The sequence below is a fragment of the Camarhynchus parvulus genome, chromosome 3 (assembly GCF_901933205.1).
Source record: "Camarhynchus parvulus chromosome 3, STF_HiC, whole genome shotgun sequence".
NCBI lineage: Eukaryota > Metazoa > Chordata > Aves > Passeriformes > Thraupidae > Camarhynchus > Camarhynchus parvulus.
This window is the reverse complement of record NC_044573.1, coordinates 104,150,997-104,177,420: the sequence shown is the minus strand read 5'-3', so window position 1 is coordinate 104,177,420 and position 26,424 is coordinate 104,150,997. Positions and strand designations below refer to the sequence as shown.

Sequence of the window (26,424 nt, the reverse complement as noted above, 5' to 3'; positions counted from 1 at the left end):
GATTCTTTATTTTTCTTCACCAAAGACAATGGTTTAAAATAGGTGTTTGGATATATTTGAGATTTTTTAAATCCTACAAATACAAATGAACTTCATGATTTGAATGGTACTTGCTCTTTCAGTGGGGCATAGGAAGTTTTCAAGCCAAAAGCTCTAAGACAAAGGCACTATTGAATTGAAAACGATGTTTTTCAAAAAGTGTGTTGATTGCATAGCATTTTCATTGACTTCTATATCAGTGAATGTTGTTTATTCATGTTCAAAGCCATCTAAAATAAAACTACAGTTGGTTAGTCATTAAGTACATCATTCCTATAGATTTAAGAGTAGAGCATTTTCGTTTTTTGTGAAAATGGTCTATTAATCTAAATTTGTAATTTGTATCATAGGCCCTCACATGAGACTACTACAAGGAAGCTGCACCACAATGATAGACCTAATTTTGTTTGTTGTAAAATTAAGTGAAGTATTTGATGTAAATAGCTGTTGAAACCCTCATTCCTAAGCTTGCATTACTTGGGGAAGCCATGCTCAAATAATTGGTTAGTATTGGAATGAATTGGGAAGAATATTTGGTATTGGAGAGGCTTTTACCATAGAAAACCACTGTAAATTAATTCAAGCACCTAGAATAATGGAAAAGAACTTCAGAAGATTCTTTGAGGCCTGTTCTTTATAGTACTTTTGTTCCTACAAGTAAAGTAAAAATTAGAATCTTCAAATATATCAGTAAGATACTTTTCATTCTTTGTAATAGAAGCAGTGTGGGTAATTAAATCTGTAGAAAGAAAATAATTATGTACTCTGCAGTCTATTTTAAACATCTGTGAAAAGTAACTAAGAAAAAGTAAGTTTATTGGAAAATTAATTTCATATTTTAAGGGCTGTTCCTCATTTGCGAAGGTTTTCTAATTTTCAAATGCAAGAATTGCAACTGTCTCTGTACAGTGGTTCTTTCGTGGTAAAAATGTAATTTTTCAGAGAGACCAATGGGACCAAAGTATTACTGTAACTGATGATTTGTACTTTATAAGATTTAAACATGCATTAAATTCTTATAAGCATAATTTCCTGTATCAACTATAAAATTTAGTTTTTCAAAACATTCTCTAAGTTTGTTTTGGACTACACATACAAATTTTATGTTCCTTTTGGTACTGCAGCTTGTTGTGAATAATGTTGGAGAAAGGTCTGAACGTGGACAATTAAAAGATGGAGATCTTTTGAGATGCAAGAGAAAGCTTTTACTGAATTTGTGTGTCTGTGTTTGCAAAATTGAACTTTATTGAGTTCTGTTGTTTTGCTGCCTCTTCTTCCAGTAGCTTTTCATCTTAGATTTTGAGGTGTATATTGTTCTTTTCCTGTTAATGCTGTTTTTCTGATGTTTAGTTACTAATAGTTCCATATTTTACTGCATATTAGTTTTGGTGCCACTCTTCAGTAAAAAAATTAGGTGGTGAAATAGTATGAGGCTAAAGATTTTGATTAATTTTAGTTTTGATGTTATCCTGCTATAATTTCTTTTCTTTATTGATTCCCTGTTTGAGGGTTGAGTAGAAGTGGTACCCTCAGAATAAAAACAACTTGGAATAATAAGTATATTACAACAGGTATCTGAAGGTATGTTTCCATGTGTTCTTTTAATATATGCATAGATACACACACACATGTACAAACATCTATGAAAAATCCAAGATATGTGTGTTTTTTGTTTCAACAGATTGGACAACTTGCTTTTAAAGGCATGAAAAGGCTAAACCGAATCCAGTCTATCGTTTTTGAGACTGCCTACAACACAAACGAGAACATGCTGATCTGTGCCCCCACTGGAGCTGGGAAGACTAACATTGCCATGCTGACAATCCTTCATGAAATTCGCCAGCATGTCCAGCATGGTGTTATCAAAAAGGATGAGTTCAAGGTAGGAGTTTAATGAACCAAATAACAGCTTTTTAACTTGTAAGGTAAAATCTATTATATGTTGTACATGGAATATGAAATCAGGAAGTTCTCAAGGATATTAGACTTTTCCAAGTTAAAGATAAGGCTGGTTTTGATTTACTTAATTTTTATTAAAGCTATTCTTATTTGTGTTCTAAAAATCTTATTATGTGAATAAAAAGCTATGAAAATGCATTTAGCTTTCATGCAGAACCAATTTTCAATGCGATGAGGCTGTATAAACAAAATCCATTGTCCTTTAAACAGCTGCACACTTATCCAACAAAGATAACTACTTTTCATATATCACTATTAAGATTTTTCACTGTAAGTGCCTGGCATCATATTTCACAATAAATTGTGATTTGTAATGGTTGCCATGAAACAAACGACATTGTGGGGTTTGCTCATTTATCAAGTGAGTGTTGTTTTGGTGCAGATTGTGTATGTTGCTCCTATGAAGGCTTTGGCAGCCGAAATGACAAATTACTTCAGCAAGCGTCTGGAACCACTTGGCATTACTGTGAAAGAGCTGACTGGTGATATGCAACTGTCAAAAGGCGAAATTCTGCGAACACAGGTATGCTTAATCCTTCCAAATACTGTTCTCCGTGTGTATTTGTACCTATTCATAGGTACACTGCTCTTCCAACTCCTTGTAACAGTATTGGTTAATCAGCTGAAGCTTTATTACTACACCTGTAATTACAGTGATTATGTACACTGATATAAGTTCAGAATTCTTCAATAAAAACCATCTTCAAGAAGTTAAAAGTTTGTTCTGCAAATTATAAGTTCCAAAGAAATCCAGAATGCTATTATAAGTTCCAAAGAAATCCAGAACAACAACATTGTTGCTAATATATTAAAATAACACGTACCTTCTTTTTAAAAAAAAAAAACAACCAAAAAAAACCCAAGCAAAAAAAAAACCCCAGCAACAAACAAAAACTGTAGGTTCCTATTATTGGCTAATCTTACTGTTCCTCATTTGTCCTTGAAAAGTATAAGACATCACTAGGGTAAACATTTGAACATTCATAGAAATGAATAAAATTTGTAGGTTTAGCCTCTTAAATAGGATTGCATAAATGGAGATTATTTTTTTAGCAGACTCTTTTTGCCATATTTATTTCATGCTGTTTGTGTCAGTGAAATGTCATTTTTCTAAAATCTTAAGATACTTGTATACCTGTTATTGCATACATTTCCATGTAATTACCCTTTGCCCTTCTGCCTGGTCCAAGAAACAGAAAAAAGAACTGGTTGTATTATCAATATGAACATTTATAAGTATAGTAATTGTTGATCCAGATGAGTGATATTTTAGCAGTCTTAGCTTTGAGGTATTTAACAATTTTATGGTGAGTGGAGAGAAAAGCCCTTCACATGACAAGAATATATGTAAGTATGTAATTAATGATTTGGAGGACCACTGCAGTGGTTATCCAGTATCAGGTTGTGAATAGCAATTAGAAGATGTATATGCATACATATTGGTACATACAGTCACAATAATGTGGTAACCAATAAATAGCAAACCAATATCAATGAGTGACAGTAAAATCACTGGTACTTTATCAGAGTGACTTTGCAGCACCATCTACCTAAAATCTGAGTTTACAAAATTAAAAAAATTTGGTAGGAACTTTTAGTAATTGAAGTTATTTAGATACACCAAATTACCATATTAAATTGCTTCCTGTTTTCACAGTACTTTTCAGCTAGGGCACATAATCAGGTAGATCATGGTTTCAATAGAGAGAGAGATAATGTGTAATCACTGCTGAAACTGAAAGTGACAGTAGGAAAGCCTGCTCTGAATGTAAGGACAAAGCTGGATAAACAGAATGAATGTAGAATGGAAAAGTGCTATTTTGCTTGCTCTTCTAGTTACCAATATAATTCCTACAATCTCACCTCATTATTAGTACTCTGCTTATATCCAGCAAAACAAGTAAGGGAACAAAGGAAACAAAAAATATTCAGGATTTATTAAAAAAATGTGTATGGGAAATAGTTTACAAAGCTGAGCTTTATTGCTCTTGTAATGGGAACTTATTAATATATACAGAGTATTAACTTAGAGAAACTTAGTAACTTGAATGTAGAAAGACTGTCTAGTTCATCATGCTGTTTTATTTCATCCAGCATGCCACTACTAGTATAAGTCTTAATTTTGTTGTGGAGAAGAGGCTAAAGCAGATTTATTTTAAAAAATCAAGGAGAAATAGAAAAGGGAGGATGTGGGTAAAATTTTTTTTTTCCCTGCCATGGACTCATTGCTTTGAAATTAGCTTTTTTTGCCTGAAACTTACCTTCAAGGGATTTCTGCAGTTTCCTATGTGTGTCATGGTATAGAAACACTAATCTGAAGTGTATTTGTAGTTTCAAAACCTTTGGGAAGAGTGGAGATGAAAGAAAAATGGTGTCCAGAAGAGGAAAAATTTGGAAGCCATTGTATTTGTGACCCAAAACTCAGTTCCTACATTTTCAAAGAAACTATAGTTGTTGATTAATTTCAGTTTTACTTGTGCTCAATTTTGTGTCTTTGGTCTTCAAAACATTGAAGAGGTTAAAAGGAAAAAAATATAAAGGCTAAAATTCTGGGACAGTGAAATAACAATTTTATGTTTTCTCTTGTTTGTCATATCTAGTCAGTCTTATGATTAATCAGAAATGTGGAAGGTGAGGATGAGAGATGATACCAATCCAAGAGTTAGCAGTGTAGTTGCTGCTACTGTTCTTGAAGATTCTGGACCTAGCAGTGTGCAATGTTTCATTGCTGCAAAACAAAGCAAATATGTGGCATGTTAGAAACTGAGGAAAGAGCACTTGCTTGTGCTGGATCTTGCTTGTTGTTCTGCACATGTACTGTTTTCTATCAAAACTCATGAGCTTTCTTTGCTCAACTAGGCACTTTAAACCACTTCATCCAAGCAGGTATCTTTCACCATTTTTTACCCTGTATTAAATTGATTCTTGCTTCAAAACTTCATTTTACTTGTCAGCCTCTCTAATGCACACATTTCTCAGAAAGGAATACTCTGATAGGTGTTGCTGCTTTCTTTATAGTTTCAGATTTGCTTTGCCAGTCATTGCTCTGTTTTCTAGCCTTTAGTAGTGTAAGTAATGAAGTACCTTTGTTTAACAGAAAAGCAGTTTTTCCTGTAAAAATTAATGCTACAGCAGGTAGATGGCATGCACACAATTTATATACACAGGGACAGTATGTATCATATATATACTGTGTATATATATAAGGCAGTAAAAGGCAGAGAGCAGGATCATCAGCTGAAGTAGATGCTGGTATTTAAGGCTGGATAACATTTTCACAAGATCTCAGCTGGTACTTCTAGGCAACTGAAGGCCTGATAAATATCTCCTGTGACAGTTGTCTTCTGGCTGTTTTCTGAGCAGTTGCATTTTCACTACCTTTATTTTTGTCCTCAGGTGAATCAAATCAGTCACGATGAAAGATGTAAAAATAAGGTGATTGTCAGGTATTAGTTAGAAGTAGTGCTTAAGTGACAATCCTGATCATTTTCTGCTTCCTTTCCATCCTGCTTGCTTCATCCTTCATACTTTGCCTGTGTATATTTAAAGAAATGCCTTTTGTAAGTTATTACATGTAGCTCTACTGCTTATCCTGATGAGGAAAAATTGCTTTATCTGACAAATTGGTAACTGTCTCCCTTCTCAGGAATGCACCCTTAATGTACAGTGGGAAGTACCACTATTATTTTTTTCTACGAATGTTTTTAAAGGATATAAATACTAGCAAAAAAAAAAAAAAAGGAATTTAAATTTCCATTCCCTTTATGGTGGAATAACATCTTTTAAATATTTTTGAAAACTTCCAATTAAAAAGGTCTATAGCACATTTTTCCAGCAATAACTCTCTCTGTGCTTTCCATGCTGCCATATATATCCATCCAGAAGGTAGCCATGTTTCTTGCTGCTCCATACTTCTATGGTATTATACATGATATGATTTTACTTCCAATGCTATTGAATATTCATTAATATTGCTATGTTTCCAACACACTTTATAAGCTTTTAAAATAAGTTATTTCTGATTTTACTAATAATGAAATTGATTTACAAAGAAAAAGGAAAATAGTTTTTATTGACTCTCCAGTCAGTTTTCCAACCTGCTCCCCGCATCTTATGCATTGAAAGCCACAGTTACAAGTTTAATGTGGGATGTGTGTTAAAACCCTGAGACAATTTCCCTTCATGGAAACACAGAATGATTTGACCTTGCATTTGCAACAAATACAATGTAGTTATAGTTATCTTTTGAAAGTTTGGAGAATACAGCTGGAATTGGAGCAGTATAGTTTTATAAGGTAATCACCAAGTCTGAAAGCGGTGCCTTGCCCTGGGCACAGTGTATTGCGAGCTGATGGATGAGTGGCATCATGCCTTAGCTTGTGCAAAACAGTGGTACAGAGTGCAGAAATGCCTTCTGGCCTTAATACAAAGTTAGTGGGCATCAAAAAATGTAGAAGATAATTTCTTTTTAATGTTTTATGTGAACATAGCATAAAACAAAGTTAATATCCTTAGCATAACATAGTAAAAGCTTATCAAAGTTTCTTCCACCTTTATAAACTTTAAATATAGTTTTTGAAAATTACCCTGTTAAATATATTTTATTTTCTTTTTAAAGAAAATTATTTTGATGTTTTATTGCATCTTCAGTTAGTGTGAATGTTTCTCACATTTAAACTGGTACCTCAGCAGTTTTGTATTAGATGCATTTTGGTATAATCATTGTCAACAGCCTACATTCTAATTCAAATAAGTACACGTAAGTGAGACTGACATTTTGAAGTTGGAACAAGTTTTCTATAATGTTTTTGCTTTATTTTGTGCCTTAGACCTGCAGTTACAAGCAAAATTACTTTTATTGGTCTTAGATCTCTTCTTTTGCTTTGAGATGTGCCTGACTGTCACGAGCCTTACTTGTTACAGATACCTATTAGTGTTAAGGCCAGATCATAAGTGCTTTCTGTGTTGCTAAAATTATGTAGTAGTTGGAAACAAATCTGGTCAAATTTTGAAAGCAGGCTAACTTCCCCAGCCTATAAACATCTATGTATCTCTGTTCCTTCATTCTCATATTTTTGGCGTTTAAAGGGATTCAGACAGCAGGAAAAAGAAATTTACTGTCTTTTAAATAAATGTTATGAGAAAATGAATCAAACTGTAATTATGTGAATAGTCCTGATTCTGCCACTTCTGGACTACTGAATATTTTTTTTAATTCTATAGGAATATAGGGTTTTTTTAAATAAAAAACATTTCTATTTTTGTTATGGTTCTTCTTGATCTGTTGTATTACACACATTTACAACAATACTTCTACATTACAGTAATACATTACACCAGTTACATTACTACAACATCTATCTCTTCTTGTTGAGGCGGTCACAACACAAAGCAAAGACCTCAAATGTCCCATTATTACTAGTTGGTGGCTCACCTACTTTCAGGTGTCTTGATTGAAGAAAATCAGGTCCAGACCTCCTTGTGGCTTCCACCTGCCTCTCTCAGCTACACCAACACCGCGTCCCCCAGTCCGTCCCAGTGGGTCACAGTTGCCCTATACATTTTGCAGCAATACTTATACATTACAGAGTCCATCCCCTCCAGGGGCTTTTCCTGAAGCACACAGCCAGAAGCATCTGCAGCTAATCCAGCAGCAATCCAATGAAGGATATTGCTGCTGAACTGCTACAGAGCCCTGGCATGTCCACAGGCTTCAGAGTCCATCCTCTCATTGTGATTCTCCTCTCCTGGGGTCTGTCCTCTTCTGGGATTGTTCATCCCCTCCAGAGGAACTCACCATCTTCTCCTGATTCTTGCAGCAGCCTCCTCCTGGCACAGCCTTCTCCTGCAGTCTTCTGGTTCTTGCAGTCTTCTGACTCTTACTCTGACTCCACCCTTTCATGCTACTTGTTTGTAATTGGTTACAGGTGTGGTTCTTGGCCCTGGCTGCAGCTCATTGGGGGATAAGATTACATACTGTGCCCCCCTACAATTCCCCTACATTGATCAAAAAATTAATTATACAGAAAGCAAGGTCATTCATTTAAAACATGTTATTGGATTTTCTGTAGCGTTTACATAGTACTCAGGTTCTTGGAGTTCCGCAGAAAGAGTTGTTTATAATTTACTGAACTGCAAGGCTGTGCCTATCAACATGGGCCTGAAGGACATCACAGAAACAGACGTCTCCAAGACTGCTGGGGTTCTGCTGGACTCCACTTATCTCTGTCTTTTTTCTGTCACAGATTTAATAAACATTAATTTCATGTCTGATTAAAGGAGGGAGTATCAGCAGTCTCACCTTAGTCTGCTTTCAACCTAATGCGCTTCTAAAATATTCTTCCTTAATGAAGGCACAAAATGGGAAAACTATAACAGCATTCACCCATTTAAAAAAAAAAACAACTAAAAAAACCCCAAACACATATGAGCAAACAAACCAAAAAAACTCCTTCATTCATTATGATCTCTAAAAAATTCCATGATGTTCAAGAATTTGAATTCAAGGTTTACATTTTTTGCTGTCATGTCTGGGTAGTGAGGAAAGTCCTGCTAAACTTGACTTGCACCATCATTTAGAAAATGGGCAGCTGGCTGTCATATTTGTTCTCTTCTCATCAACCTGTATAAATTAAAGTCACGTTGCTTTCAGAGTTGATTCTTAACATTGCTTACAGTTTATATGAAAGCTATTTTCACATTTTGCTAAGAAAGCATCTAAACCATAGGTTTAGAAAAGATACCACTTTAATTTACCAAGTGCCAAACATGTTGAACAGTTCAAAAATGTGAATGATTTCCAGGCACCCAGCTCAGAGCAGAAGGAGGGGAGGAGGTTCTCCAGGCACTGGAGCAGAGATGCCCTCACAGCCCTTTGAAGGCTGTGGTGGAGCTGATGTCCACCCTGCAGCTCTTGGTGGACCCCACACTGCAGCAGGTCCATGGTGCAGTAAAGGAAAAGGTGGCCCATGGAAAGCTCGTGCAGGAACAGGCTCCTGCAGGAACTGTGCCTGTGAAAGGACCCATGTTGGAGCAGTTTGTAAAGATGCATCCTGTGGTACGGATACACAGCAGAGTGGGGGAAAAGTGTGAGGAAGGAATGTGTGAGATGAAGTTGTGGACTGACTATAACTCCCATCCCTGAGTTGTAGAGAACTTTGGAACAAAGCAGTGAAGTTGAGCCTGGGGAGAAGGGGGACTAGCAGGAAGAGGTTTTTAGGTTTTGTCTTTATTTCCTCACTATTGTACTCTATTTTTAGTTTGCAGTAATTTTTTTCCAAGTCTTTTTTGCCCATGACAGTAATTGGTACATGACCTCCCAGTCTTTTATCTTGACCCATACACTTTTCCATCTTACTTTCTCCCCCTGTCCAGGAAAGGAGGGGAAGTGAGAGTGCTTGGGTGGGCATCTGCCAGCTGCAATGGTTGACCTGCCACAGTTACTTCTAGCTCAGTTAGTTTTAGTTTGGGATTTTTTTTAAATAAAGTTACTGCTTTCACTGGTGATTTAATTTTGGTATTTAAAATCCAAGTGAATTTTGTTTAGTTTATTGCAAATATGATTAGCTGGTTATTTTTCTACTTAACTTTACCCAGATGTTTATACTTGAAATAAGAGTAATTTAGAACAAAAGGGCAATTCTTATTGAAGAGCACAAGTAATACAACAGTATTGGTGGTGTATTTGTAAATAGTAGTGTTGTAAATGAAAAGAGAATTTGTGTAAGCTGCATTTGCATTGGCAAATACATTTGACTCATTGCTGAAAAGAATGCTTTTCTTGACGAGAGGAAATAGCCTGAAGGACCAAGTGTATTTTGACATCTCAAAGATTAGCTGATTAATTGTACTTTTGATGGCAACGCAGAAGTGAGAAGTGAAACAGAGACCACAAAAGCATCAGAGCTGAATAGGGCAAGTAGTTCTGAGAACAACAAATGGCATTAGGACCTTTGAGTGATATGGATGGTCACTCTGATAGATTCTGTCAGCTGATAGACTCTGATATTAAGTCATGAAGGCTTTATTCCCTATTGGAATCTGATACTAATAAAATGGAATAATGCTTTTTTCTCAAGTTCTTAACTGCAATATAAAACTAATCAAGTCCAGAACTATTTGAAGCAAAAGAGGGCTATAAAGTTGAGGTGCCTGCTGTTTCATCTACAGCTTTATTTTTCTCATATACTGTTTCTCATTTCCTGCACTTTAATAGGCTATAGAGATGCTTCTAAGTAAAGCAAATAGTGAAGTTGATTCCTGCTACTTTTCCTGTCTACATTTTATTAAATTTTAGAGCATTATATTCTATGATATTCTGCAATGTATGTGTTTCTCACTTCAGAAATATACAAAGCCCACTGTTAGAGGCTGAATATGCATATAGTGTGACTTTTTTCATTCATATAGTAAGTACATGAGATAGTGATTCTTTACAGTAATAAAGATGATGTAATCTTGACATGCATCTCACACTCATTCAAAATTGTTTCAGTTTATGAACAAGAATTATGAATGTTTTAAATTCAGAATATTGACAGCTCTTCTCCCATAATAGTTTTTCACAGGATACTGTATTGTACTGCATTTTAACAGAAATCAACTGTAGAACACGTTTTTTTTAAGGCTGATTTGTCAGTTGCTATCCCTTTTGTATTACCACAGCATTTTGTGAAAATTATATTAAGAACTTCACTGAAAAATGGTGTAGCATGTACAATCTAAAGTGTCTTTGAAGCAAGATAGTGCTATTTTATTTTCTTGTCTCTTGGTGCTTTGTCCCTATCTAATCTCCTTTTTGCTTATTCTGTATATTTTGTCCATCACTGTAAACACTTACTCTGATGTTAGTCTTCTCCAAGTGGCCTTCATATCCTATTGCATGCCATTGGTTTTTTACTTGGAGCTGGTGCAAACATCTGTATTAGTGTTGACTTTTGATGGCAGTCTATTTCCTTCTAGGAATGAAATGATGCTTTGGATGTGTTAGATGCAATAAAATATAGAAATCCCTTTTGGTATGAGGAGTTAAACTTTCATGAAGTGGCCTTCAGAAGTGATCCAGTGATTTTAAAGCTCACAGACTGAAACACCCTCTGCTTTTCAAGTTGTTAATTTCAAAACCAGAGTTTAACCTGGTTAATAATCTCTCTTCCAGTATGCCTAGGATGTAAAGTAGTTCTGGATTCTATGCACATCCCCAGTTTCAATAGCAGAATATCCTCTTTCGATCAAAATTTGGACAGGGACAGGAAGATATCAAAATCTAATTTAAAAGCAAGAAAGAAAGAAGAAGGGAATTGCCTCTATTTTGAGGCAATTCAACTTCCTGAATATTCCTTAGTACAACCTTGCTGAAAGAAAACTTTCTTTCTTCTGAATTTTCAAAGATATGCACAATCTAAAAAAAGTCTTTCTTTCTCTAAATGAGGTTAAGCCTTACCTTTCAAATTAAAAAAAAAATAATGAAATATTTAGAACAGAAGTCCTTGCTAAAGTGGATGTCTGAGTCAAGAAGGATCAAAATCTTTTTTATAGTGTAGGATTTCTGTGTCCCAAAGCCATCTCCACTTCACACTGTTGTTTCCATATGTATTTCCATTGTTTCAGAAGTTCTCATAGTGTGCAAAATAAAATTTTGCTACCTGATTCATTGATCATGCTATCTTCAGGGAAAAGTGTGTTTAAAAAAACCTACTATGCAGGATCTCTGAGGCAAAGAGGCTTGATGGCATGCCACAGACTGTTACATTTTTTTTCTGTCTCACTTTTAATTTTTTTTTCCTCTAGATGTTAATTTTAATTCTGAATTAATGATTAGTTCTGAAAGCAAGATAATTAAAATAGTATCAGAAGGGATGTGTCTTTGTACATCTGCAAGATTTGAAATGCTGTGGGGTGTTTTAAAGTTCTGACTGTGGCAGTCTCTTCACCAGTAAGCAGTGTGCACTCCCAGTTGATAGCAGTCACACCCAGGTTTGTGACCGGTAACACTCAAGTCCTCAGCTGGGCTGAATTAATTCTCTTCAGCTTTTGGAGGGAGAAAATAGAATCCTAAAAGTATTTCAGTGAATAAGCAGAAGGAAGAAAAGTTGAGGTTACTCTCTTCAGAGATCCAAAATAGGAAATAACAAAAAGGAAATGAAGACATAACCTGGATTAGATGAATCTGCACTTACTTACTTGCAGCTGAGGCAAATCCTTATATCCTTCCTTGCAGGTTGGGCTCATTTCTGTAATGCTGGTATGCCCATCTACCTCACCTCAGAAATGAGTTTCCAGGTTTTAGCACTGTAGTGTTATTTCCTGATCTTTAAAGACAAGGAAGGAAATTTTCTGTGGGTGCCATTTTTATGAAGTCTATGGTTTTCCCAGTTTTCTTACTTCCTTACACCAACTTGGGCAAATAGTAAAGCAGGTGAAAAATTTTCATGTTAAACAGCAGAGAGGCAACTTTGGGCCTCTGATGTTAATTCTTTGACTGAACTCACTCTTTAACCCTCAAAAATAAAGGCAGTACACTCTGTGACATCACGTGTAGGATTCTTGATTGTCTCTGCTGATGAAACCTATTAGGAAATAAATTAAGTTTGACTTGTATAAGAGATTGCTGGATATTTTTCCAGTGGGTTCAGTTAATAAGCTTGTTGCTTGGTTGAAATGTTGTCTTCATTGTTTCTGTCGTTTTGTTGCTGGAACAACTACATTGCTTTCTCAGGCTGATGTTATCAGTCTATGCTTTCAGCATTGTACTTCTTTTTTTTTTTTTTTGGCATCAGTCTTCCAGTATTCTAGTGAAATTGTTGGAAGCCCTTCTGATTTATGACTCTTCCATTAATATATGTGCCTGTGACAGCTGAGATTTTGCCAGTGGGGCAAAGTACTTATACATCATCAAACAGTAGCAGTTTGAATAAAAAATAGTAGTCCTTTATAAGGAACTGAAGGTGCTGTCTGTGACCTAAATTAGTTTCTGCATTTATGACAGATTTTACTAAAATCAGTCTTCCCATGCTTCAGAAATTAGAATCACTATTCTTCAGACATGCATTTACATTTTATTTGAAATCATTTACTTTTGAAATAGACAGATACAGTTGTTTATTTTGCTAACATGCCTACTTGCTTGTTGTAATTGCATAATCTGTAGAATTTTAGTGCAGGCTTTGACTAGCCTACTTTATGATTAATAATCAAATGTCACATACAATGATAAAGTGTGTAATTGACTGGCATTCTTTGCTGTGACTCACTTGGCTACAATCTCTATTTTGATTGGGCGGAAAGGTGGGAGTTAATTTTTGGTTTAGCAGTAAATACCTAGTTGAAATGAGGCCAGATAAAATTACAGACATTTTGAACAACAGGAAAAAAATTGGTTTATGTATTCTGTAGCTAAAGGATATAAGGTGGAGTTGTTTTGTAATTGCATTCTTGGTAGTGTGTTTCCTTTTTTACTGGAAATAATTGTATTCATTCCTGACTTGGCTACTAGAAGTTTTTTTAAACTGCTTTAAAAACAGAAGTTTTGAGTGTTTTTCTTTTTTTTTCCCCTATAAATAATAAACTGTTTGGCATTGTAGTTCAGCACTTAAGGGTACAAATACAAATGCTCGATTTAGATGAAGAGCCCTTGCTACAAGTATATACTCTTGGTTTCTTCCTTTTCCTCTCCAGTGGGCACATTTTTTCATTACTTTGGGCTTTATCAGAGCATATTCAGTTTTAATATATCTGTACTTTATGCACTTTCATAAATCACTGTCTCTGAAGAGGTTTGATATTAAAATTTGTGCTGGTTTTGGCTGGGATAGAGTTAATTTTCTTCATAACAGATAGGATGCACTGTGGTTTGCATTTTTGCTGGATACAGTGTAAATGACACCGGGTTTTTTTGTTATTGCTGAGCAGCACTTTCAGAGAGTCAAGGCCTTTTGTGCCTTTTTCCCCAGCCCACCAGCAAAGGTACAGGGGGTGCACAGGGAATTGGGAGGGAGACACAGCTGGGACAGCTGATCCCAACTAACCACAGGGATATCCCATACCACAGGGCTTCCTCCACAGAGCTGGAGGAAGGAAGGGGGGACATTCAAAGGGACCATTTGTATCCCCAAGTCACTGTTACACGATGGATGCCCTGATCAGCTGCTGCTAGTGGGAAATGGTGAAGGAATTCCTTGTTCTGCTTTGAATGCCTCGTGTGCGCAGCTTGTGCTTTACCTTTCTCTACCCTGTATCTCAAGCCTCACTTCTACCCCATCCTACCAGAGGGGGACTGCACAAGTGGCTCGGTGGGGCTCAGCTGCTGGCTGGGATTAAACCAAGACATAATGGAACTGAGAAGGACTAGCATAAAAATATAAAAAACAAACAAACAAAAAAAAGGATTTATGCTTTGGAATGCCATAAATGCCATTGTTCCAGACTGCGGGAATGCTGTTGCTCTTTGGTTGTATGGCTAAGACCAACAGTGTCACCTACAGGTGAATCAAGTAGATTTCTTAATTTTTCAAGTGGAAATATCAGACACACAAGATAAGTTATGTATTGAAAATGGGAAGATCTGATTTAATAGCTTTCCATTTAATATCTTAAATAAATTTTGCTGCTTATTATTGTTATGAAATTAAGTGCAAATGCATAATTAAAAATATTTTTGTAAGCAGTACTAGCTAAAAAAATTGAAATCATTTATTAATGTGTATAGAAATTATTATTGGTAATATTCTGCCTATTTGCTATTTAAAGTCAAATTACACTGAAAACACATGTAATTTATGACATTAAAATAGATTTAGTGTCTGTTTTTATAGAGGTCAAAATTCATTGTTTGTCAATGATTCATCTCAATTCATTGTGGCAGAACGTTGCTGAAGTGAATATGAAGTAAAATGTTAAAGATATTGCATTGAAAATATCAAATTAGTAAACATTCTTTAAATTTGTGTCTGTAAAAGATTGCTCTTAGATTATTATGTCTATTTCTTCAATACAACAGATATTAACAATGCTGAAGTTTTTCTGAAAATAGAATATACAACATTAATGTTTGTTAAGAGAGAGGACTCTTGTTCTACAGCCTTTTTTTAAGGGTTAGCATCTTCCTTTCTCTGTTGCCAGGTTTGTAATTAAATTACTACTTTTTAAAAGACCCTTCTTTATTTTTGCATGACTAGGACTAGTTGAATCAAATTCTGTCCTGACCTGATGGATTTTTAGGTGTATTGCTGTAGTGATGTGACCATCCAGTGACAGCTGAATCACATGAATTGCAAAGTATTTGTAATGTTTTAAGCTAGATTAAGCATATTTTCAGTGGCATCATCAGAGAGGCTGCTGTGTAATAAAGATGTGTGACTGTGGGAAGAAGAAAGTCTGGTTGGAGCTGGTAAGTTGCTCCCACTTCTGCAACAGAATGAAGAAGCTCCTAAGGGGAGGCTGCCTTTGAGCTTTCTATTCTTTCTATTCCTTTTAAATTATTTATTTCCTTATATATATATACATATATTTATATAAATATATATTTATATATTTATTTATTTCCTTTTATATATGTATATATGTATGTATGTATGTATGTATATCACAGTCTTATGGTCTCTGAGCTTAAAGAGATTTGAATGGTTTTGTGTAGATTCTCATGTCAGCTATTGCTTTTAGAGACCCCAGTGTTAGGTAGTTACCTTACATAAGATTCAATAATAGATTTGAGACTGTTTCTTGTGCCTTCATAGGCACCAGTTTTGATGTGTGCTGGTTTTACTGCGGCTTTTGTCATTTAAGAAAATACTTAAGACAGTGACAGTGAAAACCAATGTTACTTCTTCATGTCAAAGGCACTATAGTAAGCACAAGATCTCTTTATTGCTCTTCCCATTTACTTGGTCTTTCTTTACTCTGTTGCAGACAGTCGGTCTTATACTTGCCAAGTTGTATTTGCTGCTACATCTCTCAAAACAGATAAATGTAACACTGATTGGGCAACCTTGATATTAGGGTGGGGGAGGGAGGGAAGAATTCATAGTGTAGTAGAACGTTTCAAAGACTTTTAATTCAGTTGTGTGCTGATATACAAAAATTATAGATCTAGTTTTATGGCTATAATATGTTCAGTTAGCTCAATACCTTTGTGTCATGCAGCATGATTCTTGAACTGGAGTCTTCACTTAATGTCCTTCAGAAACTGCATTGTGTGTAAGGGTATTATATGTAATGTAGCACATTACAGCAATATTTTCTGCACTGCATTGTAAATGGCCTTGCAAGTGAATGAGTTCAATAAGCTGCTTCAGTATTTTTTTAATGTAGATGGAAACTCAAAGTCTTTCAGACTTTAAAACTCTCTAGCAATCCTTTGTACATCATATTCCTGCTCAATGCCTCCAAACTCAGCAGTGGCTCGTCCTGATGATCAGCGAGTTAGACGAGAGTGTCAGGAGACCTACAGGATGAAAACCAAATATAAAAAAGGAAGCATGCAAGAGGTGGATGCAGGAACAGCTGACCTGGAAGGATTGCAGTTGTGCATGTTGAGCATGAAGGGACAGGATTAGGTAAGAAAAAGCCCAGAAACACACGTGAAGGGCAGCAAGAATGGCTTCTGTACAGCAAAAGAATAATTGAAGAAAACCTCTGCTAAGTGGAACAGGGTGCCTGATGCCAAAAGGCATGTAAATGGCTGAGGTACCTAATGCTTTCTTTGCTTCGGGCTTTATGGTTAGGCCTGGTTTTCAACAATCCCAAGCCCCAGAGACAAATGGGAAAATCTAGAGAGGGAAAATGCAACACTTGGAATAAAGTCGGGTTAGGGAATGTGCAGACAAACTGAGTATGATACAAGTTAATGCAATCTGATGATATTTTCCCACAAGTCCTGAGGGACCTGGTCAAAATTACCATGAGGTCATTCTTGATTACCTTTGAAAAGTCATGTTGATCCTCTGTGTGGAAACAAACAATTTTGCAGATGGTACAAAGCTGGGAGGAGTGGTTGACAGATCAGATGGCTGCACAGTAATTTAGAGTAACTTTGGCAGGCTGGAGAAATGGGCCAACAGAGATCTCATGAAGTTCCAGAGTTCATGCCATGTCCTGTGCAGGAGTGAGGGAGTAATTTTATGAACCCATCCAGGCTGGGGGCTGGTTAGATGGAAAGTAGCTTCCCAGAAAAGATAACGGATATTCTGGTGGAAAGCAAAACTGATATGAGCAAGCAACATCCCCTTCATTCTGGGCTGCATTTCAGAAGGGTGTTGCCAGCAGCTCAAGGGAGGTGGCTGCTCCTCTCTGCTCAGCCCTGGTGAGACACATGTGTGGTGCTGGGTCCAGTTCTGGGCTCCCCTTTATGGGAGGAACAGGGGCATACTAGAGCAAGTCTGCAAAAAGGCGTGGAGGTTATTGAGGGATAAGACATCTGTCACATGAGGAGAGGGAAAGCAAGCTGGGGTCATTCAGTCTGGGTATGGAAAAGTTCAGATAGATAGATGTGATCTGAGTACATTGTGTATTTATGCATAAAGAAGACTGAGCCAGACCTCAGAAGTTTCCAGTGAGTGCAAAAGAGGCAGTGGGCACACACTGCCATACAGGAAATTCTCTGTAAATGTGAGACTTTGTTTTTTTCTGGTGAGGGTGGTCAGACACTGAAAATTTGTCTAGACAAGCTGTGGAGTCTTCAAAGACTTTGAGTATCACCTGAGAGATACTGGATCCATGTCTGTGTGCAGTGTTCAGCAGACTCCTCTAGGTGACCCTGATCTGAGCAGTGGGTTAGATTGGTAGATCTCCAGAGGCAACTTCCAACCTTACCCTTGCTGTAATTCTGTCAAAACCAAAACTAGTCTATTTTGATGGAATTGCCTATCTGATATTTACTGCATGTATCAGTAAAAGATGAGCAAGGAACATTTTAGACACTATTTTGCCTGTTTAAAATGTACCTGTGTCATCATTGAAGATGACATTTTGTCAGAAGAAGTTCAGATTTTCTTTCCTAGTGATGAAATGCTAATAAGCATTTTTCTTTTCATATTTTTCTATGTAAAATTAAGACTAAAATTCCTTAAAATACATTGTCTGAATGTTAAATTATGAAGTACAATGAATCTCAATAAGTAAAAATAAAGAATGCCTCAATTTAAGTTTTTAAACTAATATCAGAGAACTGAAATGGAAGTACTTTGTGGTATGAACTAACTGCTAATCTGCATATGATTAACTAATGAACTTATTAAAAACACCAAATAAAATATTATAAGTTTTTGTCTCAGTTTTTTTGTCACTGAGGATCTTCAGTAAAAGTTGGAGGAAAGTAATTTTCAAGAGTCTCTATTACCATGAATATTTTATCTATGAAGGATTTAGAAGAATGATTTACTTCTGTTTGGTTTAATGGCCTTTTATAGCTGGAAAGGTTCTGTGCAAAAGGTGTCTACACGTCTTTAAAATTACTTAGTAACTGTTTTGCACTTCCAAATACTTTTTTAAGCACAGTAAATTTTACAGGATGAAAACGCAGTCTTTTATAGTTAATGCAAATGATGCATTAAGTTAGACCCTTTTCCCAGAGTACAATTTAAATGTACTCAGAAGTCCAATTATCTTTGATTTAGATGTAAAAATTGCAGAATAACAGCTGTGCTTGCTGAGTGAATATTCCTCTGCAAAAAGATAGCTTATTTGAGCAGAGTTGAGGACAGGTTGCTCAGGGAATGTTTGCCTCTTTTGGATCTTTTTCAAATTTAACTGCTTCTGGTCAGCTGAAAATACAAGTAAATTACAAAATAGTATCAGGGCAATGGAGAGTTTATGTCCCCTAAGTTGTCATTGTGCACATAACAGAATATCTTGAATTTTTCTAGCATTTATTACAATTTATTTATCTTGGTTGTCAAGCATTTATTGTGATTTATTTGTGGAACAAACCCCAGACATTATACTTCAAATTAATGCTTGCAAATAATTGCAGATATATAATAATCTGCAAATAATTGCAGATAATAATGCTGAATTTGACTGCATTTGTAATACAGCTTTTTCTATACTACAGCAAAGAAAAATTTTAAGCACCTCTGACACTGAAGAATCACTTTACATGCAATAACTATAATAAAATGTAGTGTAATTTAGAATAAAATTAGAATAGTAGTATAAAGTAGTATAAATAGTAGTATAAAGAATTCTTAGTATAACAAAAAATATGTTATCATGAAGTTCCTAGTGGTTTATATTCTAACATGCAGTACTAGCAGGATATGTATTAGTAGCATATTAAATTACTAATATAGAGTAGAATATATTATCTAGGCTATATGTTATGCATAGTTACCTAAGTTACCTATAATTGAAATTTAAAATGTGTTTTTTAATCTAAGGCTTTGTTTACCTTGTAAGCTGATCTTAAAACTATACAAAGTAGTTTGAGAATTAATCTTATTTGTCCTTCTGAGAACACAAATGTAATATATATATATTTCACTGTTGATAAATATTGCTCAAATATCATTTTGCAACACCCTGATCATGGAGCTTTCTTAAACTTCCTGATAAATCTCCTTCAGGGCTTACCCCTCTTCACTTTTAAAAAAGGTTTGGTTTTTTTTAGATGGAAACCTATTTTCAACCTAAATCCTAATCAAATTTTATTACCACTTTCTTTACCTGAATGTGTGTCTTCCCCAGTCACCACTATTTGCTTTCCGAAGTCTCTTGCAGTTGTAGTTATCTCTGTTCAGACACGTTTATTTGGCCTAAGTATCAGTTTATTTAAACTTTTTGTACAGGTCATGCTTCATTTACGTTTAGTCATTCTCGTTTTTCACTTCTGGACTCTCAGTTGGTTTGCATTTCTTGAAAGAAGTTGCCCAGAACATAATGTATTGCCCCAAGATCATACTGCTGCTGAGCAGAGTGGAGGCTTTATTTAGCACGGCCGAATAGCAGCATTTCTGCTCCAAGGTTTCAATTTTTACATCAGCAGAACATTTTTGGCTCATGTGCAGACTGATCCACTCTTTCTCTTTATGCTGTCCAGCCTCTGCCTTGCCAGTTGTTTTACATCCTGCATTTGTTGGATAATTATTCCTAAGGGTCAGATTCATCTGCTTTGGCTCTAGCCATGTAAGAGTTAGGCAACTGGTCTAAACTGGTTGAACAGACTGGTAGGGAGAACACAGTAGAGAAAAGACTTCTAAGGCTGGTTCATACTTGGATGGATGAAATGAACCAGCTAGAGGGAGCCTAGATGTCTAATTTGAGGGTGATTTTTGTAAGTTAGCAGGTAAGACAGGCAAGATAAATCCTGTCCTCTGTGTATAATCTTGAAATTATATTCCTGACTCATGCATTAATGCATCTGTTCTTTAACTTATCAAGACATTTTAAAATTCATGCTCCATCATCCAATGTGTTTGCAACTCTGTCCAGCATAATGTCAATGTAATGTTTAGTGGATATAATCTGTAGTCTGTTACTAGGATTACTCATGAAAATATGCAGTGATATTGAAGTGCATAGACTCCTGTGGAGCTCTGTGCGATTTGATCCTTTCATTACAACAGCAAACTGTTGATATTTCCTCTTGGTGCTTGAAGAATGCTGCTGAAATCCAAAGGGGATTCTAGTTCTTAGTTAATGTAACCAGAGAATATAAACCTGACAATCTTGCTGTCTGTTACAATAACCTTCAACATTGGTTATCATTAATATTAGAAGACATAATTTTCTCTGGAGTGTAAACTTGAAAGGAAAATTTCGTGAAATCACATTTGCACGCAAGCAAATGAATTGGTGTTTGAATTGTTGTTTTGTAAACTGGTGTCACAAAATTGACTTCTAATGCAGTATCTGTTTAATATCAACATCTCAGCTGAACCAAGGCCTTTTTTTTCTTCATCTTACACTTAGTATGCCTCCATATCAGTGATTGCAGTGATTGGCTTGCATTGATTCTTGAAAAAACCTGATCGGTGACAAAAACACGAACTTGCTCCCTGTTGCATACAAATCTGTGATAGAAAGCAAAACTGTTGAGTAAAGGTGTGTGAAAAAGGATATTTGGAACAAAATGTCACTGTTGCCCTTTTGTCCTTTTTCACATAAAGTTGGGTTAATCTACATCTTGGGGTAAGGCTTGACAGGAGCAGAACGGGGGGAAAAGTCTGGGTAGTCTTAAAATATAAATAAATAAACAAATAAATAAATAAAATATTATCATTCTGTCAACAAAAGTTATTCTGAACATTTTAATATTTACAGTTTATGAGGTATGGAGGACCCCTGTGATGAGTCTTAAGAGCATACCAGTATAAATAAATTGAAAAAACTGGGAGCTGAGGTAGTCTTTTATCTTTGTCTCCTGAAGCTGTGCAACCAGAGCCTAAACTTTCCTTGCAGAACAGAGGAGTAATGATTTGAAACCCTTTTCCTTGCAGCTATGAAAAAAAAGAAAAAGGAAAAGAAAAAACTTTAAAAACCCACAATTATCAAACAAAACTACCAAGCAAGCAGCAATACTGGATTTCTCAGAAACTTCAATTTCCAAGAAATCTCCTTGTTCTTACTTTTTCCTTGTAAATTCTTAAACAAACTAACAATCTTATCCCAAGTATTGCTATAATGATATATAAAAACATGCGCCAATGTATTCTACAGTCATGTTTTGTTGTTATTCTGTTGTATCTCTGTTAGATATGAAAAAGGGGCTAGGGGAGAAGGAAATGCAAAATAACACTGTGCAGATTTGAAAACAAGCAGGCTGGATGCAGTGTCTCAAGAGACAGGCACTTGCTCAAAGTTGTCACATTTGATTAAGGGAGCTTTTGGCATCAATCAAACCTGACAGTAGTATATCAGAGGTTAGTAAAACTATAATTGCTGAACTGATTAACAGCAAAGAGGAAAAGAGGGTAATGCTTTGGATCAAACTCCTTTAAAATATTTAGATCATTATTTAACTTGAAGTCTGAGTAGCTAATTATATATCTTAAAATATAGGAGATGAATTTCACAAAATCATGCAAACTGCTCTTCCTCGCTACGATTTTTAAAATAAGGTTTGTACTGACTTTAAACAGACTGTTTTGTCGTGAGAAAAAAGAATACAGAGAGCAGGTGCTCATATCCTATTACTCAGTACAACTATTGTGGTTCTACTATACATTGTTTTCTGTAGTTTCATCTCAGCTTAATGTAATTACTTCACATGAAAATTACTCCATATTCTTTTAGTAAGACTATAAAAAGCTTAAGGTAAGTGCTTTCACATCAACAACAAAAGGCAATTACTAGTCTTTTTTAAATCCAGTTTATTTTTACTGTGTCAGAGTCTGTTGTATTGAGATCTAAAAGTAGTACTGGAACTTCTAAGTGAATTTTGTAATCTCTGGGACATCCAGGATTGTGCTGAAAGCATAAAATTTTAAATCTTCACATAAGATTTAAAATCTCTTAGACATAATTGTGAAACTGAGTATGCAACACATAAAGTAATATTGAAAAAAAAATCAATTCAACACAATGTGTCATAAGTATCTTGCTCTGCTAAGTCAATGTGCTGGTACATTGTCAATCAGTTGCCCTTTCATTAGGTGGAATAGATGGGTTCTGTAAAGGAACGAAGCCATTGTGCATTCCTAGGACTCATTATAAAATAAAATATGCTGAACAGAGTTACGTTGCTTCAGTTAAAAATTCATTGGATATTTTAAGTTCTGAGTGACAGCTGTTACAATCCCTTGTTGATTTCTGTTGTTGATTGACAATTGCTGTTCGCTTTGGTGACTTACTAATTGCTTCTAATATGCATCAATATAATGCACCTCTTTTGTAAGTCTTCCTAGCATGATGAACTCAAGTCTTTTATGTTAATACTTCTTGTAAGTGTAGCCCTATTATTAAATGTTTCTAAGATACATATACATATATAAATCTTTATTTGTGTATATATGGTCTTGTATTGACGTTACTTTAGACCACAAATACATGTTCAGATTTGTTAGAACATCCTCTGTTCACCTAATTGGGCATACTGCTCATCTGCATATCTTTGTATGGTAAGGAATCTGCTTTACTAGAAACATAATTCTGTTTTAACTGTGTCAAACACATCATCAGATGGTTGTTTCTGATCTATGAAGAGCAAAATACTTGGATTCATTATTTATTACTTCCTACCTCAGATTCTTGTTTTGAATTGCTGCCCTCTGCTTTACTTTCTGTATGTTTATTCGACTCCCTGCCTGAGCTCCAGCTCACATGAGGTTTTTTAAATGCTTGAATAAATCACAGAGTCTGAGTGCAATAAAAAGAGGACTAAAACCAGCATTATGAAAATGACTTGCAGGTTTCTGCTCTTGTAACATGTTTTGATGGAGTTTTACCTCAAAGAGTGCCAAACTGGTAATGAGTCCCTCATGGGGTGTGATATCAGCTATCTAATATTAAAAATTGTGAGAAACTCCAAAGTATCACTTATTAGAAGGGAAACATTTTCAAATTTATGAAGCCCCAGAATAGCAGCTCTGCCTACAGAATTGCAGAATATGCTGCATTCCAATGAGTGTCTGCTCTGTGTGTAGTTGTGTGCAGTTTTACGTGTCTTCATTTTTGCAGAAGTTAAGATCTGGCAGTGAGTTCCCTGCCAGAACAAACCACCAAGATAAATAGTTACAGCATGAATTGAGTAAACTGTGTAGGCTGCCCATGCCCCCTTGCCAAAAAGCTGTCAGAAGATGAGGAGTGCTGGCTGTGACTGAGCAAAGCTTCCCCTAGGATGAGGTAAGGGAGAGTTGTAGATGTGTGTAAAGGAGCAGGAGAGTAGGGAAGACCGGTAGCAAGGTGAAAACAATAAAGACAAGGAAGTTCTACTAATAGAAATTGACAGAAGTAGATCTTTGAGAAAGTGTCTTTGAATAGGAACAATAAAGCAAGAGTGGCTAGAGCAGAATTCTTTATTGCTATCCATTCATGGTGAATCACTGTGCTGGAGACAAATTTACTGCAGGTGAGCATAGAAAGGGGCTGGTTCCATGCCTTCCAAAGCTGTTCGATCCATAGGGCTTGTATTTCATACCTATGCTATGTTTTTTCTTTACCTGTATATACTAATGAATTGGGCCTTAAAATTGTTTCTTCTCCAGCATCGAGACACTTCAGAAAACAGTTCTGTTTGAAATTCCCCTACTTTGAATTATGCTTGATTTCATCACATTTAATTTTAGCAAGAGAATTCCTTCTAATCTGCAAGTGATAAAATTCTTCCCAGTAGTATCTAATTACTGTTGCATGTTGTTAAAAGGCAAATTTCTGAAATACCTGGCATGCATTTTCCAGTGCATAATAAATATTTCAGTTAATTCCAAGTTATATTTCAGCTATTTCTGTCTCTGCCTCCCCTTAGTTTTGGCTGTCATATCTTCAATGAGGCTTTTTTGTGCCAATAACAAAGTGAGTAACTCCAGCATCATTGGTCACTGAGCAGGAGGAGCACAGGAGGAAGCCTTTAGAGAACAGATGCTCACATAGCCGCAGGCATCAGAGTGGTTTTTTGTGTAATAAGATTCAGTTTTCTTTTTTCTTTCCTAAGGATACTGTTATATTGAGAATTACTTAATAGAAAGTGGGAAAGGTACAAAGAAATGGTAATGCAAAATGAATAAGTGGCTGTTAAGAGGATAAAGCAAATAAAGGATGAAATTACAGTAGAAACTCGTATTTCTTGCAAATTTAATCCATGTTTTGAGAAGCAATATTGTGAACGTCACATAGAAATATAAAATAAATGTTTGCTGTTTATTTATCAGAATTTTGATGGTTTCAAAGAGGAAATGGTGCTTATATTTAGGTATCTTAGATATGAAAATATCTCTATTGTGCTGCAGGTGTGAGATGGCATATGGTTATGATACGTTTCTGGATCTTGATCCAGCTTTGGGAAGATAATTTCATTTTGGAAACTTCCCATAACATACAACCTTTATTATTGTGGTCATTTGGCATCCACAATATTTGCTGATGCAAAGGCCTCTGGATTTGTTAATGAGTTTATTCTACAGTTTCTTTCTAGAAAGAATGATAGATTCTAATGCTCAGCATGTATAATAATATGAATTCAACCTTATATGTCAAATGTTTGAAAGTGTGTGTGTGTGTGTGTGTGTGTGTGTGTGTGTGTGTGTGTGTGTGTGTGTGTGTGAACCATTTTATTCTATGTTTTCACTGTTTTGATATAATAAAGGAACCCATATTTACATCTTGTGCACAGTAAAGGCACTGTACTGCTGCTGCTCTGTTTTCAGCATGGCAGCAGGCAGGCTTATTTTTGTAATGGTGCTGATACTCAGAATACTCAGTCTCATTACAAGGTACTTTTCTACTTTTTATGTTACAGAAATCTGTAATCACATAATTAACTAAACATCCTCAAGCACAGGGCATGGGGCTTTTTCCCATCATCCTAGTTGATGTTGAGGCTGAGATCTGAGTCAACCAGTACTTTATACCTGGTTTGATGATTATTTGGCACATAGGAAGAGTGATCCAAGCCTTTTCTGATTATTTTATGGCAACTAGAGTAGTCAAGAAATTGGGGATGAGGTAGGGTGTGCATCTGAGTTTGGAGCTATTGTTTTGTATATGAAAGGGACAACAGGTCAGATGAGTGACAGACGAAGGCTGAAATGGCTAAAAACTGTTCTTAAAAATGATCATGAAGAACTTAAAAGCAGCGAATTTTGTAGTATGGCATTCTGTAACTAAGTTTTTTATGTAGTTTGTTCTGAAATCTTTATATATATGGTTTGGACCTGTGGGAGTGTAAATTTGAGGGCATTAACAATAGTTTGTCTAGGCTCAGAGTGAATGTCCTAATTATTCAAGCAGAAAACAGATACTAGTCATGGGAAAAATGTATTTGGGAGAACTTAAAAGTAGCAAAGAAATTCAAATAATTGAGAGTAAGTTATTGAAAACATAAACCTTCCAGGTTATGCCGACTGCTAGAAATGAATGTTGGCCCCGTAGAAATTAATGGAAGATCATTTGATTTTAGTAAGACAATAAGCCTTTCAGATTAAGAAAACCCCCAAACAATGACGAATTCCAGCATTTTCAACATGTTGATCTTCTGAAACTGTGGTGAAAATATAACTTCCTTTTACCATGAAATCTGGCTTCACAGGGGACTGAAGAGAAGCTGACAAAAATAATTAGCAAATCATGCAATTGTAGAAAAATGCATTTTCCCTGTCTCTTGAAATTTTGTAAATTCATGTTGAAGTTATCAGTTAGTGTTGTCCCTATTGACATAATTTTTCAAAGTGAAAAAATTAATTTTTTTTGTTTGAGTTCTTACCTGAAAATTATGTGAAACCATCTAGGGTTATGTTAAATAACCCCCATGCTAAATGACATAATTTTGAGTTGAAGTAC

The 26,424-nt window shown here is 35.6% G+C and overlaps 1 protein-coding gene across 5 annotated transcripts in view; it reads left to right on the top strand.

Annotated features, from left to right (window-relative positions):
* Window positions 1–26,424, top strand: part of ASCC3 (activating signal cointegrator 1 complex subunit 3) — a 253,479-nt gene that overhangs the window by 63,859 nt on the left and 163,196 nt on the right. For all 5 annotated transcript variants that reach the window (XM_030946651.1, XM_030946649.1, XM_030946650.1 and 2 more), the window contains 2 exons: window positions 1,721–1,921; window positions 2,381–2,521. In XM_030946651.1, the coding sequence (XP_030802511.1) occupies window positions 1,721–1,921; window positions 2,381–2,521 (342 nt within the window). The remainder of the gene's footprint in view (window positions 1–1,720; window positions 1,922–2,380; window positions 2,522–26,424) is intronic.